The sequence below is a fragment of the Pyrgilauda ruficollis genome, unplaced genomic scaffold, assembly GCF_017590135.1.
Source record: "Pyrgilauda ruficollis isolate IOZ18807 unplaced genomic scaffold, ASM1759013v1 scaffold30, whole genome shotgun sequence".
Lineage (NCBI taxonomy): Eukaryota > Metazoa > Chordata > Aves > Passeriformes > Passeridae > Pyrgilauda > Pyrgilauda ruficollis.
In genome coordinates, this window is record NW_024524378.1 from 8345832 (window position 1) to 8360892 (window position 15061).

At 36.4% G+C, this 15061-nt stretch overlaps 1 protein-coding gene across 4 annotated transcripts in view; it reads left to right on the top strand.

Annotated features, from left to right (window-relative positions):
• NOL4 (nucleolar protein 4) overlaps window positions 1-15061 on the top strand; it is a 187293-nt gene that overhangs the window by 139084 nt on the left and 33148 nt on the right. For 2 of the 4 annotated variants that reach the window (XM_041473721.1, XM_041473722.1), the window contains exons 7-9: window positions 1027-1206; window positions 1951-2142; window positions 14834-14947. In XM_041473721.1, the coding sequence (XP_041329655.1) occupies window positions 1027-1206; window positions 1951-2142; window positions 14834-14947 (486 nt within the window). The remainder of the gene's footprint in view (window positions 1-1026; window positions 1207-1950; window positions 2143-14833; window positions 14948-15061) is intronic. The other 2 variants (XM_041473723.1, XM_041473724.1) reach the window with 2 other exon arrangements.

Here is a 15061-nt window from a genome sequence, read left to right on the forward strand (position 1 = left end):
CACCTGATTCAGACTACAGAATGCTTTGAAGCAAGAGAGAAAAATAGTGAAATATTACAGCATTAAGATATAGAAATAAAATTTTGCTCTGATTGACCTAAATGTGAATCTGATGACTCTGGTGGAGATACTGTCTGATATGTTTGTGTGGCTGGGGAAAAGCTTTGATCTTTATGTTTTATGTTGTAGAATGTTGAGTTCTGGAAGGCTTTCTGTTACTGATGCCTTTTTTATGGTTTGCAGTTTGAAGTGCATGCAGTGGGAACAGTCAACTGAGAACTTGATATTGCAAGGGAAAATGCAGTGTTTTAACTTTCGGTAATTGGAAACTTTTTGGTCCTACAAGTGGATATACTTTATTGAAATGGTCATCTGTTTTATCCAACAAAATGAATTTCTGCTCAGGGGAAAGTTCTGAATGCTGATTTTCAAAGAAGAAATAGTTATACTACATGATTCTCAGAGAGCATTCAAAATGTAAACCTACACATCTCTAATTCATTCTGGGGTTTTGCAAATGAAACTAGAACATAATCATTTACTTATTTTGAATAAATTTTTGCATCTCTGGATAATATTTAATATTCATTGGATGAATAACAGTGTTTCCTACTTGAATCCTCTTTGCCTTGAAATGTTTAAATTTTAATTCTTTGGAGTTTTGTTCAAATCAGCTATCCCTTATTTACATCTTGATTAATACAAAAAAGTTAGTATTTATAAGAAACTTCTGTAGGTAGTACTTACACAAGGCTGTGTGGTGAATATTTCATGTTAACTGCAGTCATTATAGGTAATTAATTTGTTAATAGATTTACTCAGTTTTCAGTTGGTCACATTTTTTTAAAGCACTGAAATTAATGTAATTATGCATTGTTTGCTCTTGGAAAGATTAAGAGCACTTATGTTAACAAAGTGTAAAAAGAATTCATGGAATTCTTGAAATATTTACCGAGCATTTTTGATAAGTAAGACCTTATTTTTGCTGAGAATTTTTACAAGCTTATTCTTTTTCTCTGTTTTCAGTCCCCTGCACATAGCTATTCAAGCTATGACTCTGGCAAGAATGAGAGTGTAGGCAGAGGTGCTGAAGATCTGTCTCTGAATCGAGGAGATGAGGATGAGGATGACCATGACGAGCAAGAAGATCCTGAGAAGGTTAATGAATCAGATGGGGTAGAAGCTGAGCGACTGAAAGCTTTTAACGTAAGCCCTCTAGCACTCACCTTGTTTACTTCTTCTATTCCTTTTGCATTGTTGTTTTTGGGTAAGTCTGACAATACTAAAGGCACATTAATTTGTGGGATTTATTTCAATTATTATTTTAATGCACATTAAACTCTTGCCAACAGACGACAGATTTGTTGTGTTTCATTTAGAATTTTGAGGCACAGTGCCATCATTACCAGTGAGGAAAACAAAGCTTTGTTCTCTATGTGTGCATGTGTGACCATGTGTGTGGCTGTGTGGATGTGCATGTTCACTCATTGAATGGAAAGATGCTGTAGCTAGTTTTGTCAGGAGACCATTCTAGTGGTCAGCTGTTCTCTATTGCTTTCTCAATGTATATAATTATGCATGAAAACACAAGCAATTGTTCAGACAAAGAAAAAAATGTGAGTCAGTTCAATAAAATGATTAGCAATCACAGCTTATTGTTAATAATGAAACTTAAGTAGTGCCTATTTTCACAGTCTGTTCTGGTTTATCTCACAAGTTCTGTATCCTATAGACTTTTCTTTTCTTGTCTATTTTTTTAAACCCAACCCACCCCCACCCCAAATAACCCTTTAAAGAACTGTTTGCTTTATATTTCTGACTTCCCGTTACAAAGCTCTTCAGTGGATAGAAAACAAAAAATGTCTTCCTATCAGTAATCAAGCCAGGAAGCTAGGAAGAGAAGAGAGCTGCCCTCCAAACCCATCTCCTCTGTCTCCCTCTTGCCAACAGATGTTTGTCAGGCTGTTTGTAGATGAAAACTTGGACCGAATGGTCCCAATCTCTAAGCAGCCCAAAGAAAAGATCCAGGCTATCATTGACTCATGCAGGCGACAATTCCCTGAGTATCAAGAGCGTGCCAGAAAACGCATACGTACTTACCTCAAGTCCTGCAGGCGGATGAAAAGAAGTGGTTTTGAGATGGTGAGTTTTGACTTAAAACCCAGCCCTAGTTTCCATCAAAACCCCATATGTAAATCCATGGCACTATTTTGTTTTCATCTTAGCGTCTTTGGATTTTTGTTTGGGTTTTTTTTTTTTTTTTTTTTGGTAATACCAGGTCAGAGATTTCTTTTTCCCTCCTTCATTCTTCCTGAATTTATTCCCCTTGATTTAAAAGTGCTACAAGACAGTAGAGTTCACAAAATGAACTAATATGGATCTATAGGAAAGGAAGAGCAAAGCAAGGCATAAGGAGGGAAATTGAACTATGGACTATATAGTGACTTATTTCTTACTTTAAGTTACAGTTAGAGATTTTTGCCTGGAAAAGTCTTGCTGTAAGATGGATTTTTCTCTAAAATGCCTCTGCTAGCTGGATTCCAGTAAGCCCTGTAAAACTGACCCTCAAGAAAATGCCCAGTATAGTAGCCTCATAGCGGCAATGGCTGTGGCTTCAGGTGTTTTCTTGTACACCTTAGCCAATTACCTATCAGTGAAAGTTAGTCCTTTGAAATCTTTCAGTTGATATATGGGTGTGCAAAACATGTTTAACAGTTGTAAACCAAACATGTTTGGCCAAACTTACAATTTCAGCATCCCAATGGTTTAGTAGTTATAATTGAACCAAAACTCATGAAGATTATAATGGTATACAACTGACAGTGTTTTCAGCCATTGTTATTTTAATATTACTCAGTAGCACAAAAATGGGTAAATAAAGTCTTCTCATTAACTGGCAGCTTCATTATCCCTAGAAAATGTTTGTATTTTCAAAATGGAGGAAAGTCAGAAGAAACGAGATAGCTACACACCTTGTGTTTAATGTCTTAGCTACCTCTCTGGCCTTAAGATGACAACAAAAACACCTCATTGTTACAAATAGATATCATTTAGTGATTAAACATACCTTTTTTTTTTAATGAATCATCTGCAAACCCATTGATTACATTAAAATCATTGGAGATGATTGCATTTTACTGTTCTTCTCTTTCTCTCTGTCTTTCTCTTTCCTGCAGTTTTTTGCAGAATATTTATGAGTACCATATGTTGTTTAAGATGGTAGCTGACAGTTTAAGAACAAAATATCAAGCTTATTTGTAGGGTAAGAGCACTATTTGATAACACCAAAAGCAAAGATTGAAAATAATTTTTGTGTGTGTTTGGGATTCTAATAAGTGGCACGGTTTTATTATTTGAAACATTGGGATAACACTGTTTCTGAACAATGGAAGCTCAGATGAAGAAAGACAGGTAGAATAAAGGATGTCTGTACAGCCAGAAGTGCCAAAGATTGACTGGTGGTGTACATGGCAGATTGTTTAGCGCTAACAACAACAAAAAACCAAAAAAACCAACCAAACAAAGAAACAAAACCAACCAAAAAAAAACCCCAAAAAAAAAACAAAAAAAAACCCCACCAAAAACAAAGCAAGAGCCCTAACAAAAAAAAGGACAGATAGAAAATAAATATTTCCTACAATATACTAAGTAGCATTAAATTGCATCTACTCACTCTGACAATAATTCATCAACATCAATTTCAGCTTTCATGAAGCCAAATATTTTATTTTGCTGTACTTTCAATTGAAAATACTGACAAAATTGGCCAATGGTAGCAAGTCTCCTCACTGTTCCAATTTACGGCCTTATTACTATCATTTTTCATGCTGATGAGCAGTTATGTAAACTGGCTCATTTTTGTCATCTGAAAGACTTGTGTAACTGTTTTGCAATATGAACAAGGGGCTACCATCTGATCCATAAGAGCTGGCTTGGCTTGACTTCAGTGCACATTTGCAAATGTTACTTTCATATGAATAAAGGTTGAGGGATCAAATTTTTTCCTGGAAGAGGAAAAGAAGCAGAGGTTATCAGGAATATGATCCAAATAGGCAATCTTTATATTCGGAAAGATTTCCTGAATCTGAAAGGTTTTAGAATGTTTCATGATGGCTTTTTTTTTTTTTTTTTTTTTTTTTGCTTTGTTTTGTTTTGTTTATGATGGACTTTATTTCTTTTTAAACAAACATATCATCCTCTAAAACATTGACTTTTTGCCCATGAATGGAAGTGACAAGGCACTGGAACTCATGCCAAAGACTGCAGCCCTCTTGGGCCTGAAGGGATATCTGTCCTGTGTCCCTGTTTGCAGGTAGGAATACAAGCCAAAGACTATCCAAAGTCTCTGGAGGAGGTCCCATCAACTTCCTAAGAGAATAAGCAGCATTTTATGCATATATATTGAATAATTCTGAAATTTAGTATGTATCCCTTTGGGTTTTTAAATTATTTTCTGATTTCTAAGTTACTGTATCATCATCTCTTGATTATAGGCATTTTTAAAAATGCTACCATGGACAGAGGCATTTGACTACTTGATTGTTTTAAACATCCTTACCATTTTGGTAATTGAGAAGAAACACCTTTTCTGGATAATAACATTTGTTCAAAACAATCATGAAGGGACACAAGGTTGTTATTTTGAATAAGGGGCTACCCTGAAATACGGCAAACCAGAATAATGATCTACTCAGCAGCAGGACCAGTACCATTGTTATATTAAATAGGATGTTAGATAATAACCTCCACAGGAGATGTCTTTTGCTATACACATTAAATACAAGTTTTTTATTTTGTCCAGTTTCAAAAATGCTACATTTTGACCATCTAGTTGCATGAGAAAAAGAGAATATTCTCTTTTATAGCATATGACAGTTCAGACTGTGTGTGGAACTGTGCAGTTATCTACAGCGTCATACTGGAGAGTGAAAAGAAAATGTAAACTACATTAAATTAGTGTAAAACTGCATGGAAAAGATGAAAAAGCAAGCCTGGAGCCTGATTCTGTCAGTTATTTGCTGCCTGTAATCCCAATGACAGTTCTTGCTGCATAACAGGCCAGTTCTAGCTTTGAGGCAATAAAAAAGGCCCAGTCTCATGAGTGTTCATATTGTTAATTAACATGATTCTTAGTATTATTATGTTTAAGAGATTACTTATAGTTATTCTTCTTCTCCTTGTGACAGATAGCTGTCTCTGGACTCTGAGGCAGCTTGCACAGCTTCTTGTTACAAAAATGCCTTTGAGAAGCTCCCTTTCTGCACTGGAAATGCTCTGCCCATTTGACTGTGCAGATGTAGTTGTGCAGTTTCCATTCTGACACAAGTATATACCTCAATAAAGCACTCAGTTTTTCTCATGAATCCTAAGATTGTTTTTCTCCTCCCGTTTTCTCTTGCTAATGGACTCTTGAGAATGTTCTCTTACTAAATTCTACAATCTTGCTCAGAATCTTTCGTTGGGAGAGAAGTCTGTCAAATATCAAAATCACTGGCTTTCGGATGGGATTTCTAGGTTGTGCTTCTGCCTGCAATGTGCTGTATTGCTTTGAGAAATTAAAATTTTTTTATATTCTTAAAGAAATTATTTCTTTTTCTCTTCATTTGCCCAAAAACAAAAGAAAAAATTACTTCCTCATTTTCAAGATTAATATCAACAAGAATTCCTGTATACACCTGTTAGGTGTTTTGTGGCCTCTATAGGGTATGCAAGAGGAATTTTCTCCCTGCAATATTCAAATGGCCTGTTTCACTGTTTTTCAAATCCTTTGTTTAGACTTGTCCCAATCTCTGTGAAAAAGAACTGCCAATTAAAAAGGGTTAGTAGACAGGTGCTGAAGATATGTGGTATGCATTTATCTAGTTACAATCCAGAAAAACATTAGATGCTAGAAATCAAATGAGATTCAATTGTCTTAATAGTTACATTTTCTTACTACTCTCTGCTTCCTCCCATCTTCATGTTCTCCTATGATCAGTCTTACTGCATTCAATTTGAAATTGCATCATACAGTATGTTTTTCACAGATATGCCATTTTTTCTGCGAGCATCCCAATGCAAGAACAAGATTTTCTCGTTCACTAAGAGATCCTTTCTTTATTTTAAAGGAGAAGGAAACCTTCCTTCTAAATACTACCATAATACAAAACAATAGTATCAAAGAGTAAAATCTTCTGTGCTGGAGAGAAAAGCCTACTCATAAATGCTTTTCATTGTCCAAAGACAAGTTTGGATGTGTGGGAGAAGAGTCACACTGCGCCCAAAGACAGTTCCTGATCCAGGTCCCAGTGTTGCTCTTCCCAGCTCCTTCTGTCCTATTGCCAGCCTCAAGAACAAATAACTAAGCTCTGTATCTTTCACTGCTGCTGTCACTTGGTTGTGCCAGTTGGCTGAGGGAGGTGTTTCAACAATTTGCAACTGTGCTCATGTTAATCAAGGTGTTTTGAATGTGTCTAGTGGCTTGTCATATGTCTGTACTGAGATGGAGCAACTTCAGTGGGGACTGGTTTCCAGAAGGGGGATCTTTTCTGAAATCTGCCTCATTAAAGTTACTTGGGATAGGTGTCTAGGTTCTGCTTTTTTAGTTTTAGAAAGAGGAATCTTTCAATATTTACTGAATTTAGTGCTGAAAAGTCCAGCTGCCATTGCAGTCACATGGTTTTTAAGTCCTCCAGGCTTTTATGTCCGGAAAGGTCATAAGCCTTTTCAGGAAAATGAGGATCTGTGGATTCAGGGATGCATATCTAATTGATTAACAAGCTGGGAAGCACTAAGAAAATTATCACAATAACAGTTACATGAAGATCTACAAATACTAATGGGGTTGTTGCTTTGTATTATACCCCAAACTCTGTCAGCTGGGCACTTCCCTTTCTAAGCATCTCACCCTTTTTTGATAGTGGCTAACTTATTTATGTCTGATGGGCAACTTGGTTGAAATAGGCCAAAGGTACTCTCTTATAAAATTTGACTTTTACCATTAGATCTCATATAGCCTTGAAAAAATATTCTAGGATCAGTTTTTCTAAGGCTCTTAGATCTGCTGTTATTTTTTTTTCTTTTTCTTTTTTTTTTTTTTTTTTTCACCACAGAACAGTTAAGTGAATACTCGTGTGATGTAAGAACTTCCTCCTAAATCATCCCCAGACAACTTTTGCTTTTTAAAATCTTTTCAAAGTATTGGCAATTTTGGAAAAATGAGCAGTGGAAGAAGTAACAGTTTTTCCATTAGCCTTGCAAAATGTGAAGAAGTTAGCTTTAAAAAAGGTATGGTATTTGGAAAAAGAATTAAAAGTAAAAGTGAAAAATACCTACTAACCTGATAGGACCTAGTCTTCTACATCCTGTGAAAGAGGAAAATATAGGAACGAAATTTTGACATTTGTTTCAATTTTTTGTTGAATTTAGAATAAAAGTAATCTCCTCTGAAATAGCAATAAGCTCTGATGTAGAACAGAATCCCCTTTTTATTGAAAAAAAACACCAAAGAATAGGTTAAAAAGAATGTTTACTCTGTTTACCTGTAAGCTTGAAATCAGAAAAAAAAATAGTAAATATCTCAGTGGTTTTTGGCACTGTGATTCTGACTTAGATTGAGAGCCCTTGCTACAGTGTTACTTGATTAACTGGCCTGTGCCACTTTAAGGATAGGAAGCCAATTCAGTGTATTATTTTAGGGGAATCAGTAAATAATGTTAAATCATACTCCATTTTCCTAAAATTTCTCTGGAGTTTTGCTAGTAAAGTGCCATTAGTGAGTGTTCAATACAATCCCCACGTGACTCTGAAGGAGTTTGGTCAGCAGGATGATTCTTGGCGTTCTCTGTCACTGCAAAATACCAGATAAATCTTAGATAGAGATAATTGTGCCTAGGTTTGTTAGAGAAATTAGGTGACTTTGGCTGCTTCAGCAGTCAGTGAAGCACTTAGATGAACCAGTCTAGAGAGGTTCATCCCCAGCTGTCTTATGAGTCAACAATGAAACAAAAAAGAAGCCTGGATGACTACTTTTGACGAAATACTTCATTTTTCTGTAAATAAAATCAGATGGATATTCTTGCTGTTGTTCACATAATTAGTTTAAAATTTCCACTTGCCCTGCTGAAATTGCTCAAATAGCAGAGCCAGACTTGGTCCCATGTGTAGGCATAGCAGCAGCAGCAGCAGCATGGTGCTTGATTGGAAAGAGTAATGTGCTAAACTTTTAGACAGAAATATGGATATGTTAAGATATACTTGGATTTATTTAGGTGCCATCATAATCAAGCTGCAATGTTTCAATTCAATGTATTTCAAAGCTGAAAACTTTAAAAAGGGATTTGAACATCACTAGATGTTTCAAAAAGCCTCTTCTGCCATTTAAGGAAATATTTGTAGCTATTTCATTGAATCCTCTAGTAGGTGTTACAATTGGGTGTTTATCACAAAACCGTGAGACCAAGCCAAATATATCAAAGCAAATTGAAATGCAGGGCTACAGGCATTAAAATGCCAGTCCAGTTTTTCATATTCCACTATTCTGTACTAACAATTAATAGAATCATAGAATCACAAAATGGTTTGGGTTGGAAGTGACTTTACAATTCATCTAGCTCCAGCCTCTCTTCCACAGGCAGGGACACCTTTCTTTCACTAGAGGAGGTTGCTCAAAGCCCCACCCAACCTGGCCTTGAACACTTCCAGGAATGGAGCATCCACAGCTTTTCTAGGCAATCCAGTGCCTCACCCCTCTCCCAGTAAGGAATTTCTTCCCAATATCTAATTTAAATCTACCTTCTTCCAGTTTGTGACCACCATAAAAGTACATCTAACATACTGCAGTACTGTACTTCATTTAGTCTTTAAATTAAAAAATGCTCTTTAGAAGGGTTTCTGAGTCCTTTGCTATTGGGAGGTGCAGGACAGTTCTGTTATACATTTCACTGCATTGTTCTAATTAAAAACTCTTATTTGAAGATCATGTCTCCCCTGTCTTGTACTCTATTTTTCATGTTTTCTATGAAAAAGTGCTATTTACACATTACACACTGTTACAAATATGGTGGGCATTTTAGGACACGGTGTTAGATCTTAATAATTTATTATGAAAGAATTGTGGCATATTTGCAGTATTTAATTTTGGAAATGAATTGGTCTTGCAATACCTGAGGAAAAAGCTGACAGTCAGGAGAGCACTAGGGAGTATCTAATTTTTTGGGAGTCCAATATGGAAAGAAGTACTTAGTAGTACCCTTGGAAAAATTCAGTTACGTTCAGTGAGGCATCTTAGGCATTCGTCATCAATTTTGGATGCCAAATCACTTTGGAAAATTTTAAACATTTTCTTTTTCCAAGTTTGAGTAATAGCTAAAATACTTTCTTGTTCTCACATTTATATTAATCTCTCAAGTAGCAAGCAATAGGAGTAGGGGAAATGGGCTCATATTGTGCCAGGGCAGATTTAGATTGGCTGTTGGGAAAAATTCCTTTATTCGAAGGTGAAGCATTGGAATGGATTATCCAGGGAAGTGGTGGAGTTGCTGTCCCTGGAGGTGTTTAAAAGAAGGGTGGATGCAGCACGTGGGGACATGGTGGAGTTGGGAGTGTTGTTTTAATGGTTGAACTCAATAATCTTACAGGTCTTTTCCAACCTAAATGATTCTATGCTTCTATGATTTATATTAGAGGTAGTATTATTATATTGTGTCTATGAACAAAATGAAGTAGCTTGCATGTTTATGTGTTTCCAACTGTGTTGTACTGAAAGATGTAATTTTCAGTGTTAATTTGCCTAAACTAGAAGGTAGTATTTATGCACACATCAGCTTATGGTGTTTGGCATTTCAGCAGGTGTACATGTGTGCCCATTTTCTGACTAAACAGGTAGCTATATTTTTTCAGAACTGAGCCAGACCAATGTAAGGTGTGAAAGTATGTAGACCAAACTCTTGTACGACAGCTTTGGCTTTTATTTATACTGGATCTCAAAAACATGCCAAGATAGTAACTTTAGAGACAATGGATCTCTAACCATGGATGGACAGCATGCACAGTAAATTGCAAAATTCTTTTTAGTGAGTATACTGCTGCTAGTGGTTTAGACTGAAATACAATCAGTTATCTAGTATATCAATAATTGGTAAATTTATGCCAAAAAATGACATAAGAAACTAAAACATAGAAATTTTTTTAGATTCTGTGTAGAAATACAGGAATTATTTGACTATGCCAGAAAAGATATTTGGTGTTTCACATGAAGATATGGCAAAGGTACCTCACTTTAAACATGATGCTGCATACAGTTGTTATAGTGAAAATGGATATTTTACAGCATATTGAACATGCTAGTCTCTTCTTTCTTAAAGAGTCAGCAATTACACCAAGTGAGCTAATTTCTAGATGAACTGGGTCAAGGATTTCTGATTTCAACTACTAAAAATCAGCAACCTTGCAGGGCTACTCTGTAACTCCAGAAAGGCTTGTTGTAAGATGCTTTGATTGTTGATACCCAGATCTAAGGAGCATCAAAGTCATGAAAGTTCTTCATTAGGTTTAACATAATTTAAGGCAAAACAGCACTTATTAGACTAGAAAGAAGTACTGACTAATTTGATTTTCCATTAGGCAGCTTGCAAAAGTAGTATATCTGCCAATGATTTATAAACTCTTCAGAAAGAAAAAGGGATGCGTGTATGAAAAGTTCAAACCAATTTGAACAAAAATTATTTCCCATAAATGCATGTAAAAGTGCATATCCAACAAGGTGGTCAAGCATGCATGCTGCTTTGTTGTCATTGTTGTCATCTACAGGCTCTGTGGTGGTCTTAAAATAGTTTCAAATATGGGAGGACTGAAGGTGGCTGGTCATCTCCCATGGGTTACTGAGGGAATTTCAACCACTTCCTAAATGTCAGTCACTTCAGAAACTGCTATAAACAAAGGCATCTGTGTGCATATGCAATCTAGCAGCTTTTCCTTACATCACTTATCAGAATGCTCTTCACCTACATTGTGTTAGAGGCTGGATGTTAGTTGTGTGTCAGCTGAGGAGATGTAAAAAACCAAAACCGGATGTGTGTTCAAAATGTGACTTTTCCTTCAGAGCAGTCACGAGCAGTACCATGCTTCCAAGTAAATACAAAGCAATTCTTGTACTGCTTTTGTGTGATGGAGAGACAGTCTTCTCTGAAGGTCTCTATTACACTGTTCACCAGATTCCTTCTAAGTTTTATACATCTCTTCACCTGTGAGTTACTATAAAATTTTCACGTCTTTTCTATCTGTCCTTTGTTCAAAATGTCAAAAATGTGCCTTGTGATTTGCTACTTCTGGTAGATTAATTTACAGTATTTCTTCTTTTCTTTTGTTTTACACATGGGTAGTTCCAGTATAGTTATTTCCTGCTTTACATCACTGTGCAGTGAGAGAAATACCAGACTGGGGCTGTGAAGGTTATGCCTCAAACAACGCTAAGCACATTCCAAACCAGCTAAAGCTGGTTGGGAATTTTTTGGCAATGCCTTTTTTTTTTCTACTTTAAGAAATGTTAGTTTGTCAAGGGTTTTCTATTTTGACATGAAATGAAACCTGGTTTTCTGCTAGTTCAGTGGGCAGATTGTGCATCCAGGAATTGTGGGGGCAGCCTGGGAGCCCTTGGAAAAAGTTCTCCTTGGCTCCCACATTTCCTGCTGTAGTTCCAAACATGTAGGAACCAGCACTCAGCTCTCAGCTCTGCAGAGGGCAGCCTGGGAACCTGCAAAATGTCCTTTTGGCTGAGATCTGCAGGCTTCCTTCTGCAAAACTGAATGATACCACTTTTGCCATGTTTTCCAAGGCATTTGAATCTCACCCTCAGCTTGGGAATTGAGAGATGTTCAGAATGCAACAGGGATGTTTGAGCTTCTTACAGAATTGGTTTTACAGCTGTAGTTATGAGAGAGATCATGAATAATCAGAAGTAGAGAGGAAAAGGAAGTTGACTAAGCCCGAAAAGGACTTCTGAGCTTAGAAGATGGAGATATTAATTCAGTTTATTTAAAAACAATTTTTTGAAGTGGTTATTTCAAAGTAATTTTTCCTCTTAGGTGAGGCTTTTCAAAATTGATCTTTTTGAGACTTTACGGATAGGGAATTTTGTGAAGCAGAAAAATCTCCTTTTTAACAGCTCTGCTCCTGGTGACAGAGGACTGTGCTCATCTTCTCAGTCAATGCCATACTAGAGAATTGTTGATGGAGCCTGAACCCTGAGCAGATGATTTTTCTCCTGTGCTTTGTTAGAGTACTTTACTCCCCAGGTGACTGGGCCATGTATTCATCACATTTTCCCTAAAGTTCACTCTAGGTAGTTCTTGACATGAACATATCAACAGCCAGCTGCAGTGATGATTGAGAGAAATTATGGGTTAACACGTATTTCAAGAGGAAGATACTTCAGTACCCAGAGATTTCCTCTTTTTTGCAGGGGCTAACTTGAGTTCAATATTTCAATAGAGAGCACATGACCACTACATTCCTTTTCAAAGAAAACTGCTTGATTTTTAAAATAACACTTTATTTTTTTTTTATGAAACACTTCAATAAACTTATTCTCTCCCATAAATAAACAAACTGAGAGAACTGGTGTTCAATTTACTTTTGGTCAGAACATTAGGTTTTTTGGCTCATATATCACCTTCTAAAAAACCACTGATGTGTAGGTATAGTTACAGGTTTAGGTAAAGACCTGAGCTAGAGGAATTATCCAGGTGTTTGCTCACCATTTTTCAAGAATATCATTGTGTGAACATCACTGTTACAGGACCACAGTAAGACTTCCATGCAGCCAACAGAGTCAGTGCACCTTGAACATACACAAACCAGCAGCATGTACAGTGGTACTTGGATAGCAAATAAAGAAAGGGATCTAGTGGAATGCAGTAACAAGTTCAGAGTAACATCACCATTCCAGGGAGGCAGTTTATTAAATATAATGCTTTTTCAATGAAAACCTTCTGCAAAGACTTACTTTGTTCTCTGGAGCTCTGAGTAGGGTGTCTGCCTGTACAGCATGTAATGTTAACCTCTGACATGACACTGGGGGTTACTTCAGTGTCCCTCATCTCTTAGATTGAATTATTTCCAAACTGGAAAGTTCAATACTCTGTTCTGTCAAATCAAGTATAATTTATTGCAGTATTGCAGCCTTTCTTGCAGGGCTGCTATGCTGATGCCAGAGAGCTTGTTCTCATGTAAGTGGAGAGAAATAAGGCTATTGCACTAGTGAGGAAGATCCATAAATCCCTGTCTATTTCTGAAAGCTTGTTCATCTTCCAATCCCAGACAGACTGTGGTCACATCCTTTAGAGATAGTAGAGTGTCACATTAAAAATTGGCATTCTGCAGAACATATCCAAAGTCAATAAATGGACTTTAATTTTTAGAAGTAAAAATCTAATACTGATAATGGCTGGCTCTTCAGTTTCTGGAATGTTATTAAAACCATAAAATCAGTTGAGCCTATACAATTAACCTGTTTTAAGGTTGTTGTCTAGGAATTGAATGGGAGTAACTTCAAAAATTTTTTCCCAAATTACTTGACATTTCATAGCAGGTTCATAACCATGGTTTTGGGAGTAAGAAAGTAAAACTCTTCAATATGAATAACAAAACAAACAAATTAAAAAACCTACATCCAACCAACCAAAAAACACCAAAAAAACCAACCAACCAAAAAAAAACCATTAAGCAAAAAAACACACCCAAACCCTCTCACACATGGCCATAGCCTCAGCAGGTAAAAATTTATATAGAAAATGTAAATTTGAGTTCAATGAAGATTTGAAAATTTGTGGAAGTTCAGAACTGGGCTCAGTAAATTGCAGTCTCTGTAATACGTGCATAAGTATCTCTGTTATTATCCCCACTTTGTTTATTTTCTTGGTAATTCTGATATGTCTTTGTATATTAATGAAGAAGATTATTATGAGCTTCATCTTTCAGGAAGATTGTTTTGTATGTAATCAGGAAAAAAAAGCTGGGTAAATATTCTTCCTAATGAAATGGTAGGCAAGATCATACTGGAGTTCATAATCAACAATGATGCTAAAAAGATTCTATCATTCCCTTTTTTGGGGGGAATTCACTGCACCTTTAACCTTAAATGTGTAAATGCTATGAAATTAGTAATGACAGGTTTTGAATTGGAAAAATGAACCATATCTAGTTGAACAACAAAATATCTGGAGTGTCAGAAGGCTGGCATTATCGAAAGAAAAACAGATTTTTTTTTTTAAGTCGTTTTAATCACATCAGTCATGTTGCAGCAAGGAATGCAAATATTCATATACTACAGATTGAGGCTGCTCTGAAATGTTCTGACAATCTGTTAGGTTTTGAGTGATGTTTCAACCCTATCACTTGGATATTTTTTTGTTTTGTTTGGTTTTGTTTTTTGGGTTTTTCTTGTTTTTTTTTTTTTATGACTATAAAAAAAACACTACTCATCTCTGTCACATGCTGCACAGGATAAAAAGCCTTTCAGTTTTCTTAACAAGAATCAGACGGCCAGGGTGCTGCTGGAACGCAGAGAATATGCCACTGTCTGTTCAAAGTACAGCTTAATGAGCCAGACTAAACACAGTGGACAATAGAGCTGTGGGGGGAAAGGGCTTCTCGTGGATCTGTGGATCAGCTGCAGCTTTAACATCTAACTAGTTTCATTTTTCATCTTTGCAAGTTCCATTTCCCTGTTTTGTTGGTATAAACTGCATTTCAATGAGCGGACTTTCCTGCCTAGGTGATGGTATGGTGTGCTTTGAAAAAGGATGTTGTGGATTACGCTAGGAATAATTTCTGTGTTTCTTTTTCTCTTTCATAGTCACGACCTATTCCCTCACACCTTACTTCAGCAGTTGCAGAGAGTATCCTGGCTTCCGCCTGTGAGAGTGAAAGCAGAAATGCTGCAAAAAGGATGCGGTTGGATAGACAGCAGGTACTGTGTTCTTTGGGGGTCTGCCACATCCATATTTATAAATGCACTGGACTCATTTACATAGGGTGCCATGCAGAAGGGTGGTGCAGTGCCTTATATGCTTCTTGCTAGCAA